Consider the following 26926-nt stretch of genomic DNA (forward strand, 5'->3'; position numbering starts at 1 on the left):
CAGCAGCGGTAATAAATGGATCAATTTTAATTTGGATATGATAAATATTGATAAATAAAAACGATACAAACAAAAGCTATTTTGAGGCCATCCATTTTTAAAAGTGGAAAGGCATTCTGAGAGGAAAAAAAATTAAAGAAATAATGATTTAGTGATAGCATATGATAAACTGAAAAGGCTTCAATTATGGATTGTTTTTGCCAAAAATTTGAAGTTAAAAGTTGGTTGCTAAATTTAATAAGAGGAGTATAAGATATAAATCATACTTAGGAATAAACTCAGCAATGAGCAAAGGTTTCAATTTTGAGTACATAAAACAAGGATATCTGTTTCTCCCTTGGTTGTTTGTTTATAGACCAATGTATAATAAATGCTAGAGGTGACATTAGAGGTGTGCTTGCTGGGAACACAAATGTACATTTACTTCAGTATGAAAATTATGCCATATTGTTGCCTGAAATATGGATAATTTGCAGTAAATATTGTATGATGGAGTAATAGATCTGAAAATTGTGGTAAAATTGTAGATTATACAAGACCTGTGTGTAGAAAGGGATACTTTTCTTGCAGTCTAATGTGGAGTGTTTGGAGACTTTATTAATTTGTGACAAAGTGTTCTTAACGCCTTTAGATCCTATATTAAAAGCCAAGGAAGTACTCTCTAAACCAACAAGAGAGTGGAGAATGTAGAGCTCAAAGACAGCCACCACGGTAAGGCTCTCTCTGATAGACTAGTAAGTTTTCTATAAAATATAGTTTCTCTGTCTGTGGAAGCACTTTGTAGATTGGTCATTGTTTTGAATAATTTGGAGGAAAAGTTAAAAACTTTAAGGGAGGCTTTGTATTAGTCTCATCTTGAAAGGCACTATGAATGTGAACCAAATGATGATCGGAGAAGATTGTGACAAAAATGGGTTGGAATCAAAGGTAGTTATGCTCTTTTATAGAAAAAAAAAGATAGGATCATAATAACATAGCAGATTTGGAAAGACGATTCTGTTAGTTGTGTGAAAGTATTGGGCGGAAAAACTTAAAAACTCTTTAGAAAAAAAATATTTTTGTGTGATGAATTTTAGTTAGTTTTAGGAAGAGGTTAATTTTGATTGGTACTATTTATTTATTGTATGGCACATTCACATCACATTTTGATAAAAACAGGTAAAATGCAAAATATAAAATATTATAAACATATGTTCAGATTACAGATATAATTTTTGCTTCACAGCCAGGAAACCAGGAAAGTTTTGACTAGTTATTCTAATGCTGAAGGGATGCCTATTTCTGGAATATGTTTGCAGTTAGCTGAGATACTCCGTCAGGCATATTATTTGTCCTTTTTCTCTATGGGAAGATTTAGTGTGCCTCTCACTAGATTAATCCAGTCTGGATATTTTTCTCAGTTCCTGGATCACGTATGATATATACCAATAATCTGCAGATACAGAACCTTTTGAGTTTATTATATTGCTCAGGTTAAATAAGGGGGCCATATTTGTGAGCATGTGCAGTTTCTGGTACAGGAGTCTCAGTGTATGAATTTCATGGCAGGATTGAGAGGAGTTTAGATTTGTTAGGCCTTGGGGAACATTTTGGAATAAGTTGTAGCTCTGTAAAAGGCCAGGTGTTAGTTGCACTGAAATGGAACTGAATTGCTAGCATTTAATGCCAAAAACCTTTAATAGCACATTCAAAATATAAAAAGAAGGTATTTATCTATGCAATGCACAGTTAGATTATAGAATTCTTTATCACAAAATATAGCAATTTCTATCAATATAGGCAGCTTTAAAATAGATTACATATACAGTCTAAAGGATGATTGTGTGATACTAATAGAATTAGAGTTAACTGGAAAACTTTTAGTTGGGATGGGAAGGGAATTAATAAAATGACATGAAGATACCAGTTCCATCTCTTTTGTATGTGTATCATGCTATACATATCATGCATGCACATGGGGGTAGAACTTGGGTTGGACATTGCAATGCTCATTTCATCCTTCTGACAAAATAACTGGAATCTGCAGGCGTTTCAGGACTGTTCTGGATCCCCAAAGACTTCTTTGGGTCTGGGTACTTCAGGACAGGGAAAGCTGAACTAGACTTTGATGGGGTCCAGATCATGGGTGGGATTCAACTGGTGTTACTACTGGTTCGGGGACTATGTTTTGTGCATGGATGCATGCCTGTAAAAAGACTTAAGCTGTGCCATCTGGACAGCTGACAAGCGCTGCGCACGGGTGCGTAGCGTTTGAAAAGCCACTTTTTTCCTGCTTTTTCTACCTCAGCTGTGCTGTGCAAAGCAGCTGAGGTTGAAAAAGCAGGAAATAAAGGACAGGTAAGAGCCCAGGAGGGCAGGTGGGCCAAACAGCAGCAAACACAGAACCAGTTCTGTGTCTGCTGCTCTTCAGAACTACCGGTTCTATAGAGCTGGGCAGAACCAGTAGCATCCCACCTCTGGTCCAGATATGATCTTTCTTATATTGTCAAGCTTGTCTGTGTTGTAAATTATGTATGTAGTACTTATTTTTTTGAATCATACAAAAAAAAGTCACATAAACTTTCATTTAGCATGATATTTCTGGTCCTTGATTAGCTGCATACAAATCTGAGCAAAATCACTAGTTTTAAAAAATTAAACATGCTTTCCATGAATTTACTCCTTTGCTTTTGCAAAATTGTATCTGTCAAAATGTTTAGCATATTTGTGATAAACAAATGTAAATGAGGTTGAACATGGCTGAAGTGGCTTTATTGCAGAATATGAAGGAGTATTTGCCCAGATTAGGTGAACCAGCCATGAAACTGTTTCCGCAACAGTTTCCCAAACAACAACAATGCCAGTGGAGGCTCATAGCCTGTTTCGTATTGCTTTGCAAGATATTTATTGCAAACTACTCAGTAAGTGCTGTGTCTTCCAAAGATTTATGTTTTATACATGTATACAAATGTAGCATTCATAATATTTATAGCACGTATAGAAAGTAAAAATGTTTAAGATCATGGAGTCACCCAACAAGTCAGTCCTAAATCAAAGCCCAATTCTCATCTTGCAAGCAGATAACTTCACGGAGTGACAATTTTTCAGTTACATTTTCCTACGATGCTTGATTCATTCTTCACCCAGCTCCAATCTTGTCATACGCAGGCTCTGATAATGAAGAGATAAGTAATTGAGGTTAAAGGATATTTTGGTACAAGTTTTATGTTTTCATTCTTTACTGGAATATTTTCAAGCCATTGTGTTTTGTTCTAAAGACTAGCTTAGTATGTACAGCAGAGATCTTCAAACCTGGCAATTTTAAGACTTGTAACTTCAAGTCCCAGAATTCTCAGCCAGCACAGCTGGCTGAGGAATTCTGGGAGTTGAAGTCCATAAGTTTTAAAGTTGCCAAGTTTGGGGGCCCCTGATGTACAGTATTGTTGTGGCTCCGGGCTTGGGTTCAGCTCCTGTGATTGATATGAGTTCAAGTGAAGAGGTCATCGCAGAAAAATATGAGCCGGCCTGGCTTACTGATTAGACTGATAACCAGGATGAGGAGATGGACGTGACAAAGGACGACAGACCTGATGTATTAGAATTGTCAGGACCTTTGACCTTCTCTGGTTCCTTATCTGATCAACAGCCGGGAATGGCTGACAGGGAAGTTTTGAGAGAGTCTTCTAGTGGAGATGAGAACTTGGAAAATTTGTGGTTAAATGTAAAAAATAGAAGACGGTTGAAAAGGCAAAATCAGCTGGAGCGAATGAGAAGAGCAAGTCAGTAAATTAGCACATTGCCTCAATGAGTATAAAAGGACAGAGCTGGGCTGGTACATTTTGCCAGGAACAAAATAACTATTTGAGTGAGGACGTTATAGCAAGGAGCTCTGAGACTGGGGATTTATTGCCAGGACTGGTTTGCCGGACAGAGTAAAGATTTATGCTGTGGTTTCTGCCAGCCGTTATCTTGTAAGACTTCTTTCCATTTGATTTAATTGTGAAACGGCTGCTTTCTGTTTTGTTCGTTTGAATTTCGAAGGGGAGTCAAAACACAGTATGATTAAAATTATACAAAAATCAACAAAACATTATGAAACAATCCAATAAAGAAAGCAAGTAAAACAGCAGATATGCTTGCCCAAACAAAATTTTAAGTCATTGTCAACATTTTGGTGCATGTCAAATATTTGAGATGTTACTACAGTGAGGCTCTTGACTGTTGAACTACTGTGGTAAAATAATATTTATTGGGAAATCATTGTAGTAAAGGAATTCCAATCCTGAGAAGCCATTTGTGAATGTGCAGTAGTGATGAAACTGGATCAAGAAAGAATCAAAGTTATAAACAGAAATGTCTGCAACCCGATTTCTGCAATAGAAGATCTACTTGTCACATCTAGGCTTAGTTCTTATTAAGCACACTGCCAAATTCAGATACTATTTTGCTTGATGATTATTTGATTTCTCCCCATCACTCAAGTCATGAGAATGATGATGATAACTTATTAAACTTACATGCCTCCCAACTCTCAATGACTTTGGCCAGTTCACAATAATCAAAAAAATTACATAAAAATCAATACCTACAATTATACAACATCCATCAGGACTCCAGAAGAGTGCCTCCTCTATAGCAGAGCCTACTCTCTGAAGTTCCCTTGAAGAGACCTCACTTAGCTGCTGTTTTGGTGAGAGACAGTGAGACCCTTACTTCGCTGTGCTTACCATCTTTTTTTTAATCTTGTATTGATTTTGTTGTATATTCTTTGATTATTGTGAACTGATCAAAGTCATTGAGTTGGGAGGCAGAGTATAGTGGCATGGGCAGTTCTTGGGCCCCCAAGAATGGTCTATGTAATACCACTACTCCATGAACTGCATTGGTTGCTGGTCTGCTTCTGGGTTCAATTCAAGGTATTGGTAATCACTTTTATAGGTAATCATGGCAGGGTTCCAGGCTACTTGGGGGTCCATCTCATCCTATTGAGATTGGCCCATCATGCTCATGCCAGCAGAGGAAGCATGCAGGTCCAATTGGCCTGATTATTCCCGCTGGTGGAACCCAGGAGAAGGGCCTTCTTTGCACTTGACTCTGGAGTACCTAGCTCCTCGGAGTGAGGTCGACTTCAACCCTCCTGACCTTCTGTAAGAACCTAAAGGCTTGGCTTTGTCAGTTAGCCTGGGGCTCCAACGGGGGTATGGAAAACCCCAAATACTCCTAATGAAGAACTAATAATACATAAAGTAATGGAAAGTGCTGAGATGAACATGTTAACAATGAAACTGAAAGAAAAAGATGACTCTGAATTCTTTTTAATCTGGAACAATTAGTATAAATGGTTAACAAACAGAACTAAGAAGTGAGACAAAAAGCCTAACTGAAATAATCCTTAAGAAAGTAAAACAAACGTTTGTAAATTATATAAAGATATAAGAATAGTAATCATAGTTAAAGCTATTATTTAATATTAGACCAATGTAATATAATGTATTATGATATTTAAACCAAAAACCTGTATAGATGTTCATACCATGATGTTTTACGATGTAATAAAAGAAACTCAATAAGATAGATAGATAGATAGATAGATAGATAGATAGATAGATAGATAGATAGATAGATAGATAGATAGATAGCTTGGGGCTGCAACGGGGGTGTATCACAGTGGAGGTGGTTGATAGATTAACAATAGATCCCACCTCCCCCATCCTACTTTTGACCTTCTCATCTTTCAATTGTGCTGCAGTGTTTGAGTTTTTTGTACTAGAGTTACCTTGAGGTAAGAGTGGGGCCAATAAATTCCACAAATAAATACATATACATTTAATAAATTATTATTATCCTCATGACTTGAATGATGGGGAGAAATCCATGAATGGATTATTCACAGGTATATATGGGAAATATGAGTACTTTAAAAAAGTATTACAATGCATACACTAATAGGTCTATCTGCAGATAAGCCAAATCCAATTTTTGGATGTATTTTGGCAGCTATACTTCTCAGCTTATCCTCAAGTATATATAATACTTAATACTCAAGTATATATAATACTTATAATGCTTATCTCCCTTTCTGGATAAAGCAGACCCTAGAAGTTTTAATATCAATACCATGAAAAATGTGAGTCAGCCTATTCATGAATGGCACACTTTTCATAGTGTTTGGATTGAAAATTTCAGCATCAGTTATTAGCAGGTGGGTTTATATGCTAGTATATATGGTATCTAGGCCCTATACCATGTAAATTGACATGACATCTAACTCTAGATAGTCCAATGAACTATTCAAATAGCTTCATATAGATGTTAAAATATGAGTAATAATATGATGAATCCTGGCTTTCATGTTCTACGGAGGTCAACAAAACTCCATTAATTGCTTTCTAAAACTAATTATTCAGATAGAAACAAAACCAGTCTCTGCCACTGAACCTGTATAACCACTCTAGTAAGCTATTGTGGCTGATAATATCAGAAATCGCAGAGAGCCCAAGGAGATTTTTATTCTTCCTTTATCTCCTTTAAGAAGGCATCCTTCCACAGGGGCCATAGTGATGCAGTGGTTAGACTGCAATATTGCAGGCAAACTCTGCCCACTGCCTGGAGTTTGATCCTGATGGGACTTGAGATTGACTCAGCCTTCCATCCTTTTGAGGTTGGTAAAATGAGGACACAGATTTTTGGGGACAATATGCCGACACTATGCTGAGCCCAGAGAGTGCTCTAAAGCAGGGGTCCCCAACCTAGACTGGCATATTGGCCACCGGTCTACATGAGTGGCTGACCAATGCACATGCATGTTTGCACATGCGCCCCCACTCATGCTAGCATCGCCGCAAGTATTGTGCATGTGCATGAGCACAGAAAGGCACCTGCCCTTCCCTCCCTTTGGGCCGCCAACCCAGACAGGTTGGGGAATTCTTCTCAAAAGCACTATGAAGGGTATATAAGTCTTAAGTGCTATTGCTATTGCTATCCATCAGGATGACTAAGACTGTGTCAAAAACTTTGACCTAAAGGCTGATTGAAATGGATAACATCTACTTTCTCCAAAAGTCTCTGAATTGTCACCATAACTCTAAAATAAACTTCCTCTATGAACGAACGATTGGGCAACAGTTTTTAAAATCCCATTTTGAAAGAATTTATTAAAAAGGGAATATACAACTATTTCTTTCAAGACAGGTAGCAATCTATTGAATAAGGAGGCACTAGCTCCAATTGGACCCATTCAAACAATCTTCCACCTACATGGTTGATCTTGCTCCTTTGTGTACTTTCTCCATAATTTGTATTAAAATTGCACATATTAAAATTGATCTTAATTAATTCAGTAGAAGGGACTCTGGACATCTGCAGAAAGAGTAGGCTGGCAATGGGTTCCTGCTGGGTGAGGCTGTCGGTGCCAGGGCAGTGAGATGAGTCAATAGTTAAACCTACCCAAAAAGAAACCATAGCCATTTTGGGGAGGGGGTCAAAAAAAAAAAAAGACCTGGTCATATTTTCAAGTAAACACAGTACAAAGATCAGAATAATTCAAGCAAAAGTAATACTACAGAAATGAAAATTGTAATTTGAATAAATAGAGTAGAAAGAATATGGTTGCTTTTGAATGTTAGTGTTGGAAAAGACTCTTGAGAGAATAGCCTGGGAAACAAACAAATGGATCATTGAAAAAAAAATCAATCAGATTTCTCACTTGAAGCACAAATGTCTAGGCTCAAATTATCCTATTTCAAGCACATTATATGAATACTTAGCTCTGTGGAGAAGACTGAAATTCTAGAAAAGTTAGAAGGGAAGAGAAGATGTAAACAAGCGAAATTCACTTTTAACACAGGCAACATCCTGCCCACACACTTTTATTTTTCTTGGTGACTTCAACCTACCTCACATTAACTGGACCCTAAATGAATGTAAAACTGAACCCATACATGCAACCTTCTACAATGCTGTAACAAATCTGGGAGTGGAACAACTAGTAATCAACAATACTAGGCTTAACAACTGCCTCGATCTCATCTTCTGCAATAGTTTGAATTCAATTTACGGAATACAAATTAAAGAACCCTTTTCCAACAGTGACCACAGCATGATTGACTTTTGTCTCAACATACGTCCACACAAAAATCTTCATGATGGAATCCCCAATTATAACTTAAAAAAAGGCAGCTATGATCTTATAAACAACGATCTCTCATCCCTTGATTGGCAATTTCTATTCACTGGATGCAATACTGTTGAAGACCATTACAACGTATTTTTACTTGAAGTCAAAAGAATCATCAAACTATATGCACCAATAACAACTCCCCAAACCAGAAAAAAACAAATTACCCATAACAACAAGGAAGCTTCAATCCAAAAAGAGATCACTTTGGCAGAAAAACAAATCATGTTGCCAACTTCAAAAGCTGATACAAAAATTTATGCCACCAGATAAAGACTGAATGCACCAATTATCACATTAAACAAGAAGAAAACCTTCTACGCACCAATTCCACCCGTGCTTTCTACAATTTTGTAAACAACAAACTAAAAGACTCAAGGTCCATCCCACCCTTAAAAGGACCTAATGGTAAAGACTGGAACGATGACACCATTAAAGCCAACATCTTTAACACATTATTTGGCTCAGTATTTCTAAACAGCAATGGATCATGCCCAGTATTTCTTAGTCAAACCACAGACAACTACAATGATCTAATACATATTGATTTTACAGAAGACAATGTTGAAAAAGCACTACGCAATCTAAAACCATCTCTATCTATTGGACTGGATGGAATATGTGCCTACTTCTTAAAAAAGCTATCCACTGCCATAGCTGAACCTCTAAGCATAATCTTCGAAAAATCTTTCAGGACCAGCTCCTTGCCAAAACTATGGTCACAAGCCATGGTCATCCCCATCTTCAAAATGGAGACCCCAGCCTAGTTGAAAATTACAGACCAGTCTCTTTATGCTGCATCACTTGTAAAGTCATGGAATCAATTATTAACCAATCCATCATCCTTCACTTAGAAACAAACAACCTACTCTCTAATAAACAATTTGGTTTTAGGAAAAAACTATCATGTAATCTTCAACTCTTACACTGCAAAAACATATGGACTACACAACTCGATCAGGGAAAATCAAGACGCAATCTACATAGACTTCTGTAAAGCCTTTGATTCAGTGGTACACAACAAATTACTCCTAAAACTAAAATCTTACGGGATCTCTGGACACCTGCATAACTGGATAGAAGCATTCCTGTCAAATGGTCAAAATTGGGAGCGTCCTATCAAATTCTGTACCTGTCAACAGTGGTGTCCCCCAAGGCAGTGTTCTAGGACCAACTCTTTCCATACGCTACATAAATGACCTCTGTGATCATATCAAGAGCAATTGCGTTCTCTTCACTGATGATGTAAAGCTATTCAACACCACACACAATACTTCTACCCTTCAAAAAGACCTTGACTATGTATCAGAATGATCAAACAAATGGCATCTTCAAATCTCAACAAATAAATGCTCTATCTTACATATTGGCAAAAAAAATATCAGAAAATAAAATACAGGCTGAATAGTCAAGACCTTGTTGATGACCCAAACTCCGTACTCATCTCAAATGACCGAAGTGCTAGAGCCCACTGTAACTACATAGCCAAAAAGGTGTTAAGAGTTGTTAACCTAATCTTACATAGCTTTTTCTCTGGTAATATTACACTAATAACTAGAGCATACAAAACATTTGCTAGACCAATACTCGAATACAGCTCATCAGTCTGGAACCCACATTATGTATCTGATATTAACACAGTTGAGAAAATCCCGAAATATTTCACAAGAAGAGTTCTCCACTCCTCTACTTGTTGCATAATACCTTATGCCACCAGGCTTGAAATTCTAGACCTAGAAAACCTAGAACTATGCTGCCTTCGGTCCGATCTGAGTATAGTATATAAAATCATACATTGCAATGTCCTTCCTGTCAATGAATACTTCAACTTCAACCATAACAACACAAGAGCAAACAATAGATACAAACTCAAGGTTAATCACACCAAACTTGATTGCAGGAAATATGACTTCGGCAACAGAGTGATCAATGCCTGGAATAGTCTACCTGACTTTGTGGTTTCTTCCCCAACCCCCCAAAACTTTAACCTTAGACTTTCTACTATTGACCTCACCCCTTTCCTAAGAGGTCTCTAGGGGGCGTGCATAAGCGGACCAACGTGCCTACCATCCCTGTCCTACTGTTTCTTTTATTTTTCTTATATGTATCATAACTATGTTTTTACTTATACCTATTATCTTCTAAACAATTGACAAACCAAATAAAATAAAAAAAAAATAAAATAAATAAAATAAATAGAAATAAAATAAATAAAATGTATGGATTCAGCCACAGGGGTGATGGGTGCACCGTTGAAAGTCCTGAAAGATCATATTGGGGGCAGATCCTCCTGAAAAAAAAAAACATTTTTATGTGGCCACTAAGTGTCAATCAAATCAATCATGCCAAAAGAAGACAGGAAAAAATGGATGTTACTTCAAGATATAAAGAAGAATCTGGGATATGCTTTAAACTGAAAACTAGCTCAGAAACTGGTCAAAATTAAATTAATCATAACTGTCTTATCCCATTTTAGTATATTTAATATGCAATTAATTGAATGTATTTCCAGTTTTTACTGTATAATTATCCTGCCTTATTCACAGATTATTGTATATATCCAGACAACAACATTTATTATTGGCTGATGTCCCATGGTTTGGTATAATGTACCTCCATTTTTTTCTTTTTATAAACCAACAACAACAAAAAGAATAGAAGTACACAAGATTGTGTTTTTAATATCAGTAAAGACTCCTTGAGAAGCTTGATTTCTAGCTAGCTATCATTTTCTTGGCCGTTGAACAAAACTGTTTTTTGCCATTTACTTGCTTTGGATTTTTTAAAACTTCTTGTACAACTCTGTATGCCCTGTTGCTGTCTCATCCAAGAACTAATTAGGCCCAACCCTGATTAACTTTTTTGGGATTAGCATGTTTGGCTAGGTGGTATTAGATGCATGCTTACGCTCCTCTTAATTTTAGGCCACTTATAATATAGAAATCTTGCTTAAAATTTTGGCCAGTTAAGGTTTCAACAAAAGTTAATAGTGGATTAATTTTTCTGGAATTTATCAGAGTGCTCAAAAGTTCAGTAAAAGGATCAGGAACTATTCTTAATAAATTCTGTCTTGATTATATTCCAGAGGCCAGCTCTGTTTTAAATTTGTAGTAGTTTAGTAAGGCAGAAAGAAATAAACCTTTTAAACTGATTCTCAATTTCATTTATTCCATTTGTCTTTTGTATCTTCAGCAGCCCAAAGCTATGAAAATGGAATATAATAAGATGAAAACTGAAACTTTGTCTCTGTGGATGGCTTATCTTATCAGGCTATTTCTTTATGTATTATTTATGTATGAGGTTTTGCAAAGAAATTTCAAGAAATGATTATGCCTTCAGACCTATAGTACTGTGCCATAGTACCCCCAAAGGCAATCAAAATCATACCTTGTAATTTACTAGTTACATACTGGGTTATTTCAAAATGAAACTTCATGTACATAATTTTGTATCTGTTTCTTCTGCAATTGTACTCTTATTTTGCTTTCATTAAAATGTAAAGTACAATAAATCTATAGTATGTTGACGAATCAGATATGAATGAACAGAAAAAAACAAACAGTAATAAATCCTAGAATAACTGATAAAGAGTGGTCATATCAAATGCTTGATCATGGCATTGACAATCTTCTAACTCAGGAGTGTCAAAATCAATTTCTTTGAGGGCCACAGCAAGGTTAGGTTTGACCTTGGGATGGGGGTGGCCAGGGTGGGTATGGGGGTGGCCAGGGTAGGTGTGGCCAGCTTAATGTCACTCATGTTGGGGGCACTTGTGGGGGCCTGAGTATTCTGCCTGTGAAAATGGGCTCCCAAGCTCCGTTTCTGGCTGTGATGGCCTCCTCCAATCCTCTGCCAGTGAAAATGGAGCTAACGAGGGCTGCACGCAGCTGTCCCAAGTTCCGTTTTTGCTGGCAGAGGCATTGCGGGCTGGTCATTCACTGTTTCCATGGAAGCCCCACGGACCAGATCTAAGCACCTTTGATACCCCTGTTCTAATTCATATGGCTTGGAGAAAATAAAAGCGATTTGGAACAGCAGGTCAGGAAATTACAGTAATTGCAAAGAAAGATATGGTATGACTCTGGTGTTGAGCAGAAGCCTGGGTAATGTCTTCTTCATTCTCGTTTGCTATTCTAAAGAAGTATACAGATGGACCTTCTAGCTTTAAAGTCTGCCTCACTAATGTGTGTTTAATATTTCCTCTTTGAGGGAGATGGGCGGTTCAGAAATGTGAAAAATAAATACATAAATAAATAAAATGCTATTTCAGTTTCTGGGAAGGCATCATTCAGCTAGGAAGTGGGTGGATTTGCAAATGCAGTCCCAAAGTGCATCAAGCTGTCGTAAACTGGACAGTTTTAGTGTTCCACTCTTTCTGATTTCAGAAAGGGAGGGGCAAAGGGAACAAGAATAAGAAAAAACAGTGTCATGCCATTGTCACATGTTGCAAATGCAAACTTTGCATACATGTTGTGATGTTGCATGCACATCCAAAAGGGATGAAACTTACAGCATGAGGATATGGCATTTCTGTCAATGTTTTGATGTAAGCAGGATGCTATTGAGCATATCCATGCATGAACCATATTTTTAGCTTAACATTTTAAATATTTCAATATATGGTGAATACTGTTTTGTTAACAGTATAATCTTCGTGCTTTTTATGTTCACACAAGTCAATATGAGAAAAGCAATATGAAAAACAACATTTATTTAATTCAATGGTAGCATAGAATACCCCCCCCAGTGCAGTAATTAACAAATCCCAAACAGGGTTTTTTTGAACAATGAAAAACGTTTATTTTCTCCTTTTTCTCAATCAATTGGTATTTCGATTAGCATTTATAGCACACTTTCTAGTCGTCTTGTTCCTTGGAGCTGTCATTTGGGTGGATTTTAAAGACCCACCTGCTGCTTGTCATATCTTAATATGTAAATTAATATGCACCTCTTCTCTAAATTATTGCCTGTTTTCCAAAATAATATGCTTAAATCATCTTGAAGAATTTTAATGGCCTTTACGATTAAAAGTAATAATTTTAATGTTTAAATAAGCCTTTTTTTTGTCTTTCTCTTTCTATCCTATAATTAAAAGACAATGAAATCCTCTATACTAGAAGTGATTTTCCAGGAAAAGTTAATACTAGAATAGATGAACCACTGAGCTGATCTTAAAGGGAAAGTGGTAGACAGATGTTGGTCTGCACATAAGTTTTCTTCGCAGATGGATTTCAGTGTAAATTACCAGCTTTCTCCAACATGCCTTTGGGATAATCCACACATATGGGTTGATTCTGCCTTTCTGCCCAGAGACTGAGTTGTCCTTGGCTGTTTCTTTGGAGTAACACTGCTCCCACTGTCATGTCACTGGCGTCTGCTTGAATGATGAAGGGTTGTTTGGGGTCAGGATGCTTCAGTACTGGTTCTTTTGCAAACAGTTCTTTCAGTGTTCCAAGTGCTTTTTGGCAGGTTAGGTCCCACTGTAGGGGTTGTCCTGAGTGGGGTTTCATTCCTAGACTCCCTGTCTATAGGAAGTCCATCATGGGTTTGACAATCTTCATGAAGGAGGGGATGAATTGTCCGTAGAAGTTTGTGAACCCCAAGAAGCTTTGTAGTTGTCTGTGGGTATGAGGGGGCTGCCAGCCCAGAATGTCTTGTACTTTGGCTGGGTCTATCTCTGTGCTCTCATTGGAGACTCTGTAGCCCTAGTAGTCCAACTGTGCATGGTGAAATTTGCATTTTGACAGCTTGACATACAGGTTTGCTACTAGACGTTTTTCTAGTATCTGGTGGACTTTTAGTATGTGGTCATCCATCATCTCAGTATAGATGAGAATGTCGTCCAAGTAGACAAGAACCCCCTTATAAAGATGTTCATGTAGCACCTCGTTCATTAACTGCATGAACACTGCTGGGGTCCCCTGTAGTCTGAAAGGCATGATCTTGAATTGGAAGCTCCCTAGGGAGCAGTTGAACGCTGTTTTCCATTCATCTCCCTCCCTGATGCAGACTCAATAGTATGCTTCTTTGAGATCTAATTTGGTAAAGACCTTCCCTTTGGCCAGATGGGATAGCCTTCATGAACAGGAGGGGGAATAGATTGTGTACGCAGAGTCCATTGATCGCTCTAAAGTCCATGTATAATCTCATAGTTCCATCTTTTTTTCTTTGAACAGGACTGGGGCTGCAACCCGTAGTTTGACTGTCTCGATAAACCCTCTTGTTAAGTTTTTGTCTATATATTTGCACATTTCCTGCATTTCGCAGAGCCTCACAGTGTACATTTGGGGTTTTGGTAGTTTTGCCCCAGGAATGATTTCTATGGTGCAGTCTGTCTCACAGTGGGGAGCTAGGATGTCACAGTCAGTTTGGTGACTACTTCAGAGAGGTCTTGACATTCTCTTGGGATCTGTCCAACCTCTGGGGTTTTGTTGGAAGTGACTGCCAGTTGTTCTGGTGACAGTGAATTATGTATCTCAGAGTTGGCTATCTGTCAGGATTCTGGCAGTTACTCCCGAGGCTCACACTCTCACAACTAAAAAAGATTTATTTGAAGGTAACATTCTATGTCTGGCATTTACCTGGGCGTAGCCAACTCTGAGATACATAATTCACTGTCACCCTTGATCCTGCTTCCCCCCCACCCCTCTGATGTATCATCCAATGAAAAATGATCACAGCTAAGAGTCATCCATCATACTCTCCAATTAGATTTTTGTGCAGCAGAAGCTTCAGTCATCTAATCAGTGTTTGAAGAAAATTGAATGGAATATACTTTTGGTTCCACACTGCTGCCTGCTCTTTGAAGCTCCCCTCCCCTTCTTTCTGTTGTCAACATAAAACGTGCATACAAAATATTTTATGAGTTGACACCAGATCTGTTTCAGGAAATATCTCAGAGATTTGGGAAGCCGGTCCTCGACCTCTTTGCCACTCCAACAAATGCCCAACTTCCCCGATTCTACTCGATTCCCATGGCTGGGCGCAAAAGGTGTAAACGCCCTCTGTAGCCACTGGCTCAAGGATCTCCTTTATGCCTTCCCTCCTCTTCCCCTTATACCAGGGGTGATAAAGAAAGTACTACTAGAATAGGCTGAAATCCTCATCGCTCCACACTGGCCGAGATGGTCATGGTATGCAGATCTAGTGAGCCTGTCAATGTCCTGTGCTTGGAGGATTCCTTAGGATAGGATATCTCTCAGCCAGGGGGTCTTGGAACACCCGGACTGCCTGGCATTTGAGAGGAAGATCCTGAGGAGGGATAACTTTTCAAGAAACATCATCAATACAATACAAGCCTCCAGAAGGCCCTCAATGAACAGAATATACAACACTACCTGGAAAGTGTTCCATCAATGGTGCACCAAGAAGGACATGGATCCAATCACGGCCTCTGTGCCACAGATCCTGGACTTTCTACAAACAGGACTCGACAAGGGTTTCTCTCCTAGTACGCTGCACAGGCAGGTAGCAGCCCTGTCCATGGTGTTGCACTATGGGAAGAGGAATTCCTTAGCTCATCATCTGGCCATCCGCTCCTTCCTCAAAGGAGCTATTAATTTCAAACCACCAACAGTCCACAGATTTCCTTGCAACCTGTCTACAGTGTTCCAAGCCCTTACTCAGGCATCATTCGAATCTCTTCAATCTGTAAGCCTGCGCTTCTTAACACTCAAAGTTGCCTTCTTAGTGGCCATCACATCAGCCAGGTGTATATTGGAATTGGCAGCTCTTTCAGTCAGGGAAGACTTCTGCACATTCCACAACAACAGGTTTGTCCTGTGCCTCGACCCCTCCTTCATTCCAAAAGTAAACTCTAGTTTCCACAGGGCTCAGGAAGTCATTCTACCTGACTTTTGCTGCCCCCCATCGCATGACAGAGAACATAGATGGCACAAATTGGAGTTCAGAGGGCTCTTTGCAGATACATCAAACGTACATCAACGTATCACAAAACTGAAGCATTGTTCGTTTTGTTTCAGCCATCTTCAGTGGGCACCAAGTCTCTTCCCCAACTATAGGCCACTGGATCAGGGCTTGTTTAGCCAAGGCCTATGACACCCAGGCTCTTCCAGCACCCAGACAGGTAACAGCCCCACTCAACCAGAAGTGCAGCTACCACAGCTGCCTGGGTGATGCAAGCCTCACTTGAGGACATTTGCAGCGGGGCGATGTGGTCCTCCCTGTCTCCATTTGTAAGGCACTACAGACTGGACATATACACTTCAACAGAGGTGGCCTTTGGTAGAAGGGTGCTACAGTGAATGTATAAAGATGGGAGTGCACAGGAAAAGACTTCTTACCACCCATAGGGACTGCCAGCTTTCGTATGTCCTATATGTGTAGATTATCCCAAAGGCATGCTGGAGTGTAGGTGTTGGCTTACCTGAATGCAGTTTCTCAGCATGCCTTGGGATAATCCACTCCCACCCTTGCAACCGTCTGTTCTAGTGTTCATGTGGGAGGCAGAGCCAATACCACAAAAGAAGATCATCAGGTGGCTGTGCCTTCATGATGACTGGGGTTAGGAGGCTTCCTGCCCCAACAGGAAGAGGCATGGCAAAGATTGATGACTCAGTCTCTGGGCAGAAAGGCAGAATCAACCCATATGTGTGGATTATCTCAAGGCATGCTGAGAAACCGTGTTCAGGTAAGCCAACGCCGCGTTTCATCCTGATACAGGCATTCTAAAATTTGTTATTATGCATTTTGTGAGACCTTTTCCCCTTTTAATAGTAATTTCATTAAATATTACAAATTTAAAAAGAATAGAAATAAAAAATAAAAGATACAGAAAAGAAAAGGAGACAAGAACGATAGACATAAGAATATAATAAAGAAAAAGAAAAGAATATATAAATAAGTTATTTCCACCTTCGTCACAACAAATATAAACAATTTTAGTAACTTATCACTTTCTCTTAGAATACAATAAATGACCCCTTTTTTCCATGCCCCAGCTTTTTTCTATAAATACATCCATAAAGCAGGGGTGGGATTCTACCAGTTTGCAACTATTTGCTAGAACCGGTTGTTAACTTTCTAAGCTTGGCGAACCGGTTGTTAGAAGTAATTACTGGCCTAATCCTGTAAGGAAGGCAGGAAGGAAACATTCTGGTGTTGCTTACAGAAACTGCCTCTACATTACCCTTATTACATTCTTGGCAGGACTAGACTTCCTGTCTCAGGAACTTCTCTGGAGTTTTTTCCCCCTCCTTTGCTGGTACTTTGCTTGTGTGGAGTGACCATTTAAAGTTACAATGGCACTGGAAAAAGTGACTTATGACCCCTTTTCACACTTACGACTGTTGCAGCATCCCCACAGTCACGAGAGGCCATGCAAGGAGATGCGTGCCTCAGTGTGAGTGATGTAGAGTTGGCCATGCCCAGCCAGTAACATGACCACCAAGCCATGTCCACCCAGTCACATGACCACCAAGCCACGCCTGCCACCTAAGCCACACCCACAGAACCGGTTGTTAAAAAATTTGAATCCCACCCCTGCTATAAAGCCTTATAATTTCTGTCCTGATGTCAGCCAACATCCATTAAACATTACCAGATATAACAACATATCTACTTTAGCCTTGATCAAATAAACCAAATTTACATATAATCTTTTTTACTTCTAAAGATCTTGAGCTATAGTGTCTTCAAATAATATCCTAGAATTTTATTTCTTTTCATTTTTTCTTTGTGTCTTCTCATAAAACTATTCAAAGCTTTAAAAATCCTCTTTTGTAAATCCAGTGTAAAAAAGTTATCCAGATCATCTCTTGATTTGTTTTTGTAAATCATTTTTAATTATTAAGACATTACCCAGTTTCTTTTGCATGTCCAATGTAACATTTTTATCCATGTTATTTTAACATGGTAAAATTTGTTCCTTTTCCATAATACCTTTGAAACACAGAGCCAGACACTCTTTTAAAATTAACTTTTGAGTCCATTGCTCCAAAATATTCTTTGCTATGTCCAGTATTAAAATACTCTGCTTCATTCCATAATTGTGAGTTGAGTTTGAGTATTCTTCTCATTCAGTTATAATCTTTAGTTCCTTCTAGTTCTGAAATGGTGTTTGGAGATAACTTTGGCAAATCAGGGGAAGAGATGCTTCCTAGGAAACAATCGGATTAAAGGGGGAAAGAGACTGCAACTGAACAGTGAACAAAGAAAGAAATTTAGAAAGAATCTGTCCCAGTTTATCAATAAAAGAGACGGCAGGAGTTGTACTTTCAGACTTGTAGGTTTTCTGTTATTGTAGCCCTACAATAAAGTAGAATTAGCTCATCTTATTGGGTTTCCTACCGGGACTACTTAGGAGGCTGACAAGTTCCCTCTAGTGTCCAACCTTTAAAGTCTTTTTTTTTTTTTTTAGAATTCAAAATAGGATTCTTTATAATTAATTCCTAACTCTTATTTCAAATTTTATGGACCTCTAGTCTGCTTGTAACTTTCTAAAATCAAAGTTTTAATCACCTATTGTGGTTTATTCAAAAATAATTTTTAAAGTCCTAAAACTTATATTAAAAACTTCTTTCAACTGTGGATTGAAAGAAAACGATGTAAAATTTTTCCAAAGTTGACCCAAAGTTTCCTGATAGCTGAAAAGCCGTTAAGAAGCCATTTCTGAAAATGTTTAGAAAAGAAATCTGCAAACACACTATCCTTTCAAATGCACTAACTTGTAGTTTGAGCAAGATAGTTATTCTATTCTTTCCTGGAGCTTTAAATCCATCAGAGACAGCTATATTGCGATCTTCTTATGAGGAGCAGCTGCCTGGAGCACTGATCTCAGGTTCTTTCCTTGGGGGAATTATGAAAGAGCTGATCTGGTTCCACTTCTTTATTCTTTACAGTCAGTGGCTCCACTTTTCATAGAGCTGTCTTTAGTCCGCCATTTGTTTCTTGCAAGTGTTGAGTCTTTTTCTCCACATCTTAGGGAAACTGGATTGTTTTTTTTCTCTCTCTCATACTCATTTCTATCTTATTATTTACCTAACTGTCAAAAATGTACATTTTAATGCACACTTGAAATGTGTTTGTATATCAAGCATAAAGACTAGCTGTGGCACATTTTATATATTTCTATATGATTTCACAAATGGCAGCCAAAGCCAATATTATGTATTACAAAATGTTATAGTAAAGCACAAAAATGTTAACAGCCAATTTTTAGATAATAACAAAAAGTGGAGCAGATCTTTTATTTGTGTGTGTGTGAGAGTGAGTGCGTGATCTCTTGCTTTTTTAAAAATGTGGTTTTAGATCTTACATTGTTACAACATTTTTCTTTCTTTTGAAAATAATTTATAGGGCTTATGAATGTATGTATCTGAACTATGGAAATACCCATTCTGTTTAAGGAGTTACTTTAGAAATAACATTATGCTATCTCTGCTTGTCATTCAATATATCTGGCTCTCAAACATATCAGAAATGATTAGTGTATATTTTTATGGTGAAATGTAAACATATGACACTGGAACATATGAATGATGCCTTCTTGAAAAGATATCTTGAAAAAAAGCTCAACAAATGTCAAGCATAACAAATATTTTAGAGGTAAGGGTAGGTTTGAAATTTTTTAGCATGCAATGGGTGCTTCACATCATATAAACCCATTTAACAGAAGGCAAGTTGATGCAATTGCTATCTGCTATTCCTTCAGGATTTCTCTATCACAGTATAGTTTACATTTGTCTTTTTCTGTTTCTGTGGACAGGTGTCATTTAGTTGGAAAAATGAGCCACTAGTCTCCAGCCTATCATTATTTTCACTGGCTCAAAATGCTGATGCAGCTTTTGTGGGGCAAGGTGTGCACTGTTGAAGAATGTCAGCTTCACACTGATTTTAAAAAATAGCAAAAAGCTAGTAGGCACCAAAAGAAGTGTCGGGGAACACTGTTGTTTAGGCCTAGGGCAATAAATTCGCTTTCGAATCTTCCTACTTCTTAGTGCTGTTACTTTAGAGAAATGTCTAGTTTAAGCTTGAGATGATGGTATCTGGAAAGGAGCAGAGAAGTTGGATTTAAACAAGCAAGAATGAAAGCAATCTGCAATAAGCACAAATCAAATACAGTTCTCTACTCTGTATACATGGGGATACACGTATACATGATACTGTGTATATTGAGGATCTGCTTTTTCACCAGGAAGAATTATGTGATCTGTGATGAAATAGACAGCTGGGTATGTCCAACTAAGTCTCTTCCTGAGAAATCTTGGTTGGATTTGAGTGGAAATCTGATTGGATTTGGCTGTTCTCTGGAAAGGTATTTTCAAGGACTTGTGAGGGGCTGTTAATTTCAATAGCGTGCATCCCAGTTTCTGCTTAACTTTCCCCCAACCAATGAAAAAAAATAAAACCCTGAGCAGCACTTTTCAGACAATAATATGGAAGTATAATTTTAGCCTATTTAAACATTAAATGTGTTCCCATATATTTAATTATGATGCAGGTTTTTAGCAATAAGATTGATTTCAGGACTATATATTAATGGTTTTCATAGCAGATATTTGCTATCTGCTCCTCTCTAGACGCAAACCCTCACATGCGGGCATGAAAAATGAGAGGGCTTGGCCCCAATGCTCAAGCTGTCTCTGACTCTTTCCTGCTGAACTTGGGTGTGGAAACTGAAGGAAAGGTTTGGGGGGGGGGCAGAGAGAGAATATGTTCCTCGTGCTGCTAATAGTTGTTGCTGAGAAGGGAGATTGGCCACATGGCACATTGCCATGGCAGGACACCCAGAGATTTTGTCTGCATTAGCAAGGGTCTCAAATATCTCCCCAAATCCAACAAGGGCATCATACAAGACCTCTCTAGCATAAATCTGTTTAGAGATTGGTAGATCATGACTGTCAGATGCCTCCTTTAACTGACGGAGGGGCTCTGGCTGTTAGATGTAGCACTTTCTATAAAGAATGTGTGTTATACATTAAGATTGAAGCTACATTTAGTCCTCAATTTACAACAGTTCACTTGGTTTGAAGTTGCAACAACAGTGAAAAATGCGAGTTATGACCATTTTTCACACTTATCACTGTTGTAGCATTCCCGTGGTCACATGATTTACATCTGCTTAACAGGGGACTCACATTTATGACGATTGCAGTGTCTTGAGGTCACATGATCACTTTTCGCTACCGTCTAACAAGTTAAGTCAACAGGGAAACCAGTTTTACTTAACAACCAAATTACTAATTTAACTACTCAGTGATTCACTTAACAAATGTGGCAAGAAAAGTTGTAAAATGAGGCAAAACTCACAACAAATTTTTCATTTATCCACATAAATTTTGGGCTCTGTTGTGGTCGTAAATTGAGGACTATCTATATTTCAGACAAATGATTGCCCTTTGACAAAATGCAGTTGCTTCCCTTTCTTTTATGAACTGCATGTTCCTTCCATTCTTTTCCCATGCTTAGTGTTAGGTGACAGCTGTTGTTGCCTTTTCAGCATTTTTGCTCTGGAAACTGTAGCTTCCAATGGATCTCCCTCATGTTTAAAGTAGAGTTAAGAAATCTGGCATCAAGCCATGCTTGAAAAATAGGGGAAAAGGTTGAAATATAGAGAGATTGCATTCTGTTTAAAAATTGAAATGGGAATGCTGAACGTGACCATTTCCTTAGAGCATATTATAGTTTGTTCAGAAGTTTCAAACTTATTTTTACCAAGCCAGTTCTTTGGCTTCCTGCATTCTAATGAACCCCAGGCTCTCTCCCAGTCTCAGTGAATATGTTCCATTACATAAACTCCATGAGGGTGAAGGTTTGTTCTCTGAGCTTGGGGGTTGGTTTCTGAATGTTTTGTTACCAGGCTAGTAACATCTTCAGCAGAGTTTAGGATCTTCACTTGCAGTACAATAGAGGATTAATCAGTTGCTGGAGCTAAACTTTAATGCTACATTTCTATGGAACACAAATATACTATTTTAGCCATATAACATGCACCCATCCTGTAAGTGTCTTATCTCTAACATTTTAGAAGGTTGAACAAGTCCCCCGGTCTTTCCATATCCTTTTGGAAGAGATACCTCACAGTGAGATGGGGGACAAAATAAAAATAAAATAATAAAATAAAATAGATCCACAGATCCATTCTCTTCATTCCCCCCTCCCCTATTATATTCTTTAAAATGATATAGCCAGCTATTTTTTTTAAATTAGAATGAATGGTAGTATTATTCTATAAAAGGTATATCTTCATTGAAAGGAATTGAAATCCCAGTTCAACAGTGTTTTTTTAAGCAGAAACAGTAATCCAATCTCAAGTATTTTATTGATTTTTATTTTTAGTTGTCTCTCTGTGTATATATTTATGGTGTGTCTAGTACTAGATTTTGGTCAGCTGATAAACTTGCAGTTTTATTGAATGGGAGGCGGACATGCTGAATCTTCTGAACATAAGAACAAAGGATGTTAGCTAAGCTGTAAATGCTGAATTTTAACCCGATTCTTTTCATTGACTCTACTTCCAACCTTTCTTTCACAGAATGCAGAATTGGGCTCAAAGGCTAGAGCGTGAGATTGATGGAGTGATGAAGATATTTGGCGATGTTAAGCAGCTCAGACAGGTAAAGTTTGTTTTTTTCCTTGCATTATGTTTGCTTTCTTTATGTCAGCATTTAGATAAAACTATGCCTTCAGAAGAATATTGGGTATTCATTAGTACCAATGTTTGACCCTTTTGATAATCAGAATAATAATTTTTATAGTGAATTTTAATTTGATATCCCTCATTCTACCTGATTTTTTTAAAAAATGGTGCTTATTTTTAACTATATCCTTTTAAGTAGTCTGAATAACATATATTTTGGCAGCACCATGTTTTCTTATTCGATTAAAACCATATTAAGCTGTGCCAAAATTTGTATCCATGGTTTGCTAAACAAGCCATAGCGTTGTAGTTTGCAGATAATACTAAGCCTTAAAGTTTAGGTTTACATATTATGCTAAGCCAAAAAACAAACACACTTCATTGTGCCTTTCTTAATAGCGTCAGAGAAATCTTTTAGTTCTCCTCATTTTGAGTATACTATTTTACAATGGTATATTTCAGAAATAGTGGCAAATGATGATCTCTAATTAATAGCCACTGATTATTCTCAGCTCATTATTTATTTACTTTGATCTCTTTCCCTGTTCTCACCTTCCATTTTGAACAAATAAGAAAGACAGTGGAAACTTTCATGTACAATATTAAACCTAGGGCTAAGGTATCAGGGCTGGAAAATTCCAGGTGTCCATTAGGTAGCAGCAAAGAGGTAACATTTGTCACTGACCACATTTTTGGAGCGCAGATATAGCCCTGAAATGGGTGGTTGTGCAGTGATCTTAAGATTCCAGACAAAGGCATATTTGATTGAAAGAGGTTGTTAGGAATATAAGTCATCTAACAGCTATTTGGGTTGAAAATATATAAACCAGGATAAACATTTTAATACTGTATCTTTAAGAGAATCATAAAACTGTAGTTGGGTGTGTTTTCTCAAACGGCCATAAGATGGAGTCAGAAACCTGGGTTTGTTTAGTCTTAGTCTCAGTGAAGTGAGTGAGTCTCTGTTTCCTTCTGTTGGAAAGAGTTGCCATTCCTTCATTTTTCCTTATTGGTTGTTATTCTTGGATTTGATGTAAGTCTGAACACTGACTGATTTACCTGTGAATGACTTGGACTGCTTGTTTGGACTGTACTTAAATGTGTATTGAAAGTAAAAACCTACATTAACTGTACAGTGTATCTGTGTGCTGTGTGTGTGTTATTCAAACACTTCTCTCACTACGTCTCCCTGTATGCGCTCATTCTCCTAATGGGGAATTACCTCAACACTGGTTATGGGCCCAGGCCATACCAGGTTCAGACAACTGAGAGTTAGTGTGAATACACAGTACTGTATACAGACAGCTGTTTACTGTTTAATTGTGTGTTACTATACTGATAAAGATGGCACAAGTCACTTCAAGAAGTCTACCACTGATAACCCGGTTGGATGGAACAAACTGTTTCCTGGTCTATGAAGTACAGTCTACTTCTGCGTAGAGAAGGTTTATGGAATGTAGTTCAAGACCCACTGGATGTAAATGCTTGGGATCCAGAAAATGAGGATGATGCCAAGAAGCTTGCTGACTTTAAACAGAACAACGAACGAGCTCTTTGTATAATTGGAATAACACTGAGTGACCAGCAGCTAGTCCATATTTGTGGAGAAGAGTCTGCTACTAGGTGTTGGGAGAATTTGAAGAGGATTTATGTTCGTGACAGTGTAGGTGCACACATACATCTTGCACGTAAACTGTTTAGAGCATGTCTTCTGAAAGGTGGAGATATGTTAGCTCATTTGAACTTCATGAAAAGAACTTTTCAAGAGCTACATGAAAAGGAACTGATATTTTCAGAGCTGCATTAAGTTTACATCATTCTTTCCTCATTGGATGAAAGTTATGATGATTATGTATCTTCACTGGAAGTCCTGCCCAGAGATAAACTGACATTGACTGACATAACCGGAAGGTTGTTTGAAGAAGGAAAAAGATGGAAGGCTTCCGGTTTGAGCTTCTTCAGTGACAGACCGAAACCTCATCTCTGCGAGGCTTCGATCTGTGCTCACCATTGGAGCACCCTGAGCCAGCTGGTTTCGGGGCTAAGCCACCCATAGAGATGGTGAAGAGGGGGGAGACTGCCAGCAGGGTTGAGGAGAGCCGCATCTCTCCTCCCCAGCTGGCCATTACTCCCTTTCCTGAAGGTGGTTGCAGCAGTGGTCAGAAATGGCCACCACAAAGAAGAACTCGACTAGAAAAGAATGTGCAGGAGGAAGATAAGAAGAGAAAGTTTTGGTTGACCGGGTCAAACAGCAAAAGCAACAAATAAGGTACCTTCGAATTGAAACTGTTAAAAAACAATAACATTGTTCCCTAAGAAGATTTTTAAGCTGCAAAGGAGAGAGAAAAGGGAAAAGATTTGGTTTTCTCCTTTTCCTATACTGACAGCTAAGAGACTTAAGCAAGAAATTGGAAAAAAATCCACTTTGACATCAGTAGGCATTTAATGCTGAAAATAAAAAGTCAAAGGGATAATAAAGATTTCTGGATAATTAAAAGCTTTTGAAAACAGGAAAGGAGAGGAAAAGAATAAAAGGATAGGATCTGGAAGGGAGGAGACTGCCTGGAATTAAAAAAGAACTTACAGCAAAATCTCAACAAGACTTCCAAAAGATACATTCTAACTGAAATATCGCAACAAAAACCCCAAGAAGAGAAAATCAAAAAAGAAATAAGAAGATATAACTCGGGCATATCTGGATTACTTGATGATTTCTGGATTCTTGGTTATTGTTTTGAATGACTAAAATCAATCGGGTGGTTGTTTAAAACTTTTTAAAATGGCTCCACTTTTAGAAGAACTGAAAATGGAACTTAAAAAGTACAAAGAAGATGCACAAGAAGGGAGAGGTTCTTTTGGCTTTGTATTTCAGTTTTTAGAAATGGAGATTTGGAATTATGAGAAACAACAAGAAATGCCTGCAGAACAAGAAGATTGCGACAAAGAAGAAGCCATTTTTAATGAACAAGTAATCTTAGATGGGGGAAAAAAAGGAAAGGGGGGAAAGAGAATAGAAAGATTAAGATTGGGAAAAACAACTCAAAAAAAATAGAGTGAAAAATAAGTATAAAATCAGAAAGCAATAGAAGAGGGAAATGCAGAAGAGAGAATTAGACTTAGAGAGACAAGGTGGTAAAAAGGGGAGGGAGAAGATGAGAGGGAAGAAAGAAAGGAAAAGAAGTTATAAAATATAGAGAAACAGGGCCTATTTACAGATAATGGGTGAAAACTTAATGGAAAAAGGGATTCTGCAAAGGTACATAAGATAGTATGGTTATATTAGAAGCAGAAATAATTGGTCAAGGCCAAATATTGCATACAGTGTTAATCAGTTAGCGAGATTTAATGCTGAGCCAGCTGAAAGGCACTGGCAAACTGCTAAACGTGTGTTAAGATATCTGAAACAAACAATGTGTTATGCATTGTATTTGGAGCCGAAAGATGAACTGAGTTTAACTGCATGCGCTGATGCAAGTTTTGCTACAGACATAAATACACGAAAATCTACATCAGGTACTGTAGTATTATTGGGAAAGGTGTTGATTGGATGGAGGTCTATTAGACAGAAGCATCTAAGTTTGTCAACAATGGAGGCTGAATTCTCATGTTTGTCTTTACTATGTACAGATTTAGTTTTGTATAAGCAATTATTGATTCATATGGGAATTGATGTAACAGATTCTATTGTTGTTTATGAAGATAACCAACCAGCAATTCAGATGGCTTCAGATATTGCTGTTAAGACAAGAACAAAACACACAGATTTAAGATATTTAAATGTGAGACAATGTGTGCAAAGTAAGATGATTAAGATGGAATACTGTCAGAAAACAATATAGCAAATCATTTTACAAAGGCCCAAGGCTCTATAAAGCATAAGGCTTGCTGTGAAGATTACGGACTTAGAATTTAAGGTTATATATATTGTCTTACCCAAAAGGGGAGAATGTTAGGAATATAAGTCACCTAACAGCTATTTGGATTGAAAATATATAAACCAGGATAAACATTTTAATACTGTATCTTTAAGAGAATCATAAAACTGTAGTTGGGTGTGTTTTCTCAAACGGCCATAAGATGGAGCCAGAAACCTGGGTTTGTTTAGTTTTAGTCTCAGTGAAATGAGTGAGTCTCTGTTTCCTTCTGTTGGAAAGAGTTGCCATTCCTTCATT

The 26926-nt window shown here is 37.8% G+C and overlaps 1 protein-coding gene across 2 annotated transcripts in view; it reads left to right on the plus strand.

The window, feature by feature from the left end:
- CACNA2D2 (calcium voltage-gated channel auxiliary subunit alpha2delta 2) overlaps positions 1-26926 on the plus strand; it is a 636728-nt gene that overhangs the window by 48250 nt on the left and 561552 nt on the right. For both annotated transcript variants that reach the window (XM_087924067.1, XM_026725351.2), the window contains exon 2: positions 22650-22731. In XM_087924067.1, the coding sequence (XP_087780193.1) occupies positions 22650-22731 (82 nt within the window). The remainder of the gene's footprint in view (positions 1-22649; positions 22732-26926) is intronic.

Source organism: Pseudonaja textilis, chromosome 2 (assembly GCF_049901715.1).
Source record: "Pseudonaja textilis isolate UNSWEBS1 chromosome 2, rPseTex1.2, whole genome shotgun sequence".
Classification (NCBI taxonomy): domain Eukaryota; kingdom Metazoa; phylum Chordata; class Lepidosauria; order Squamata; family Elapidae; genus Pseudonaja; species Pseudonaja textilis.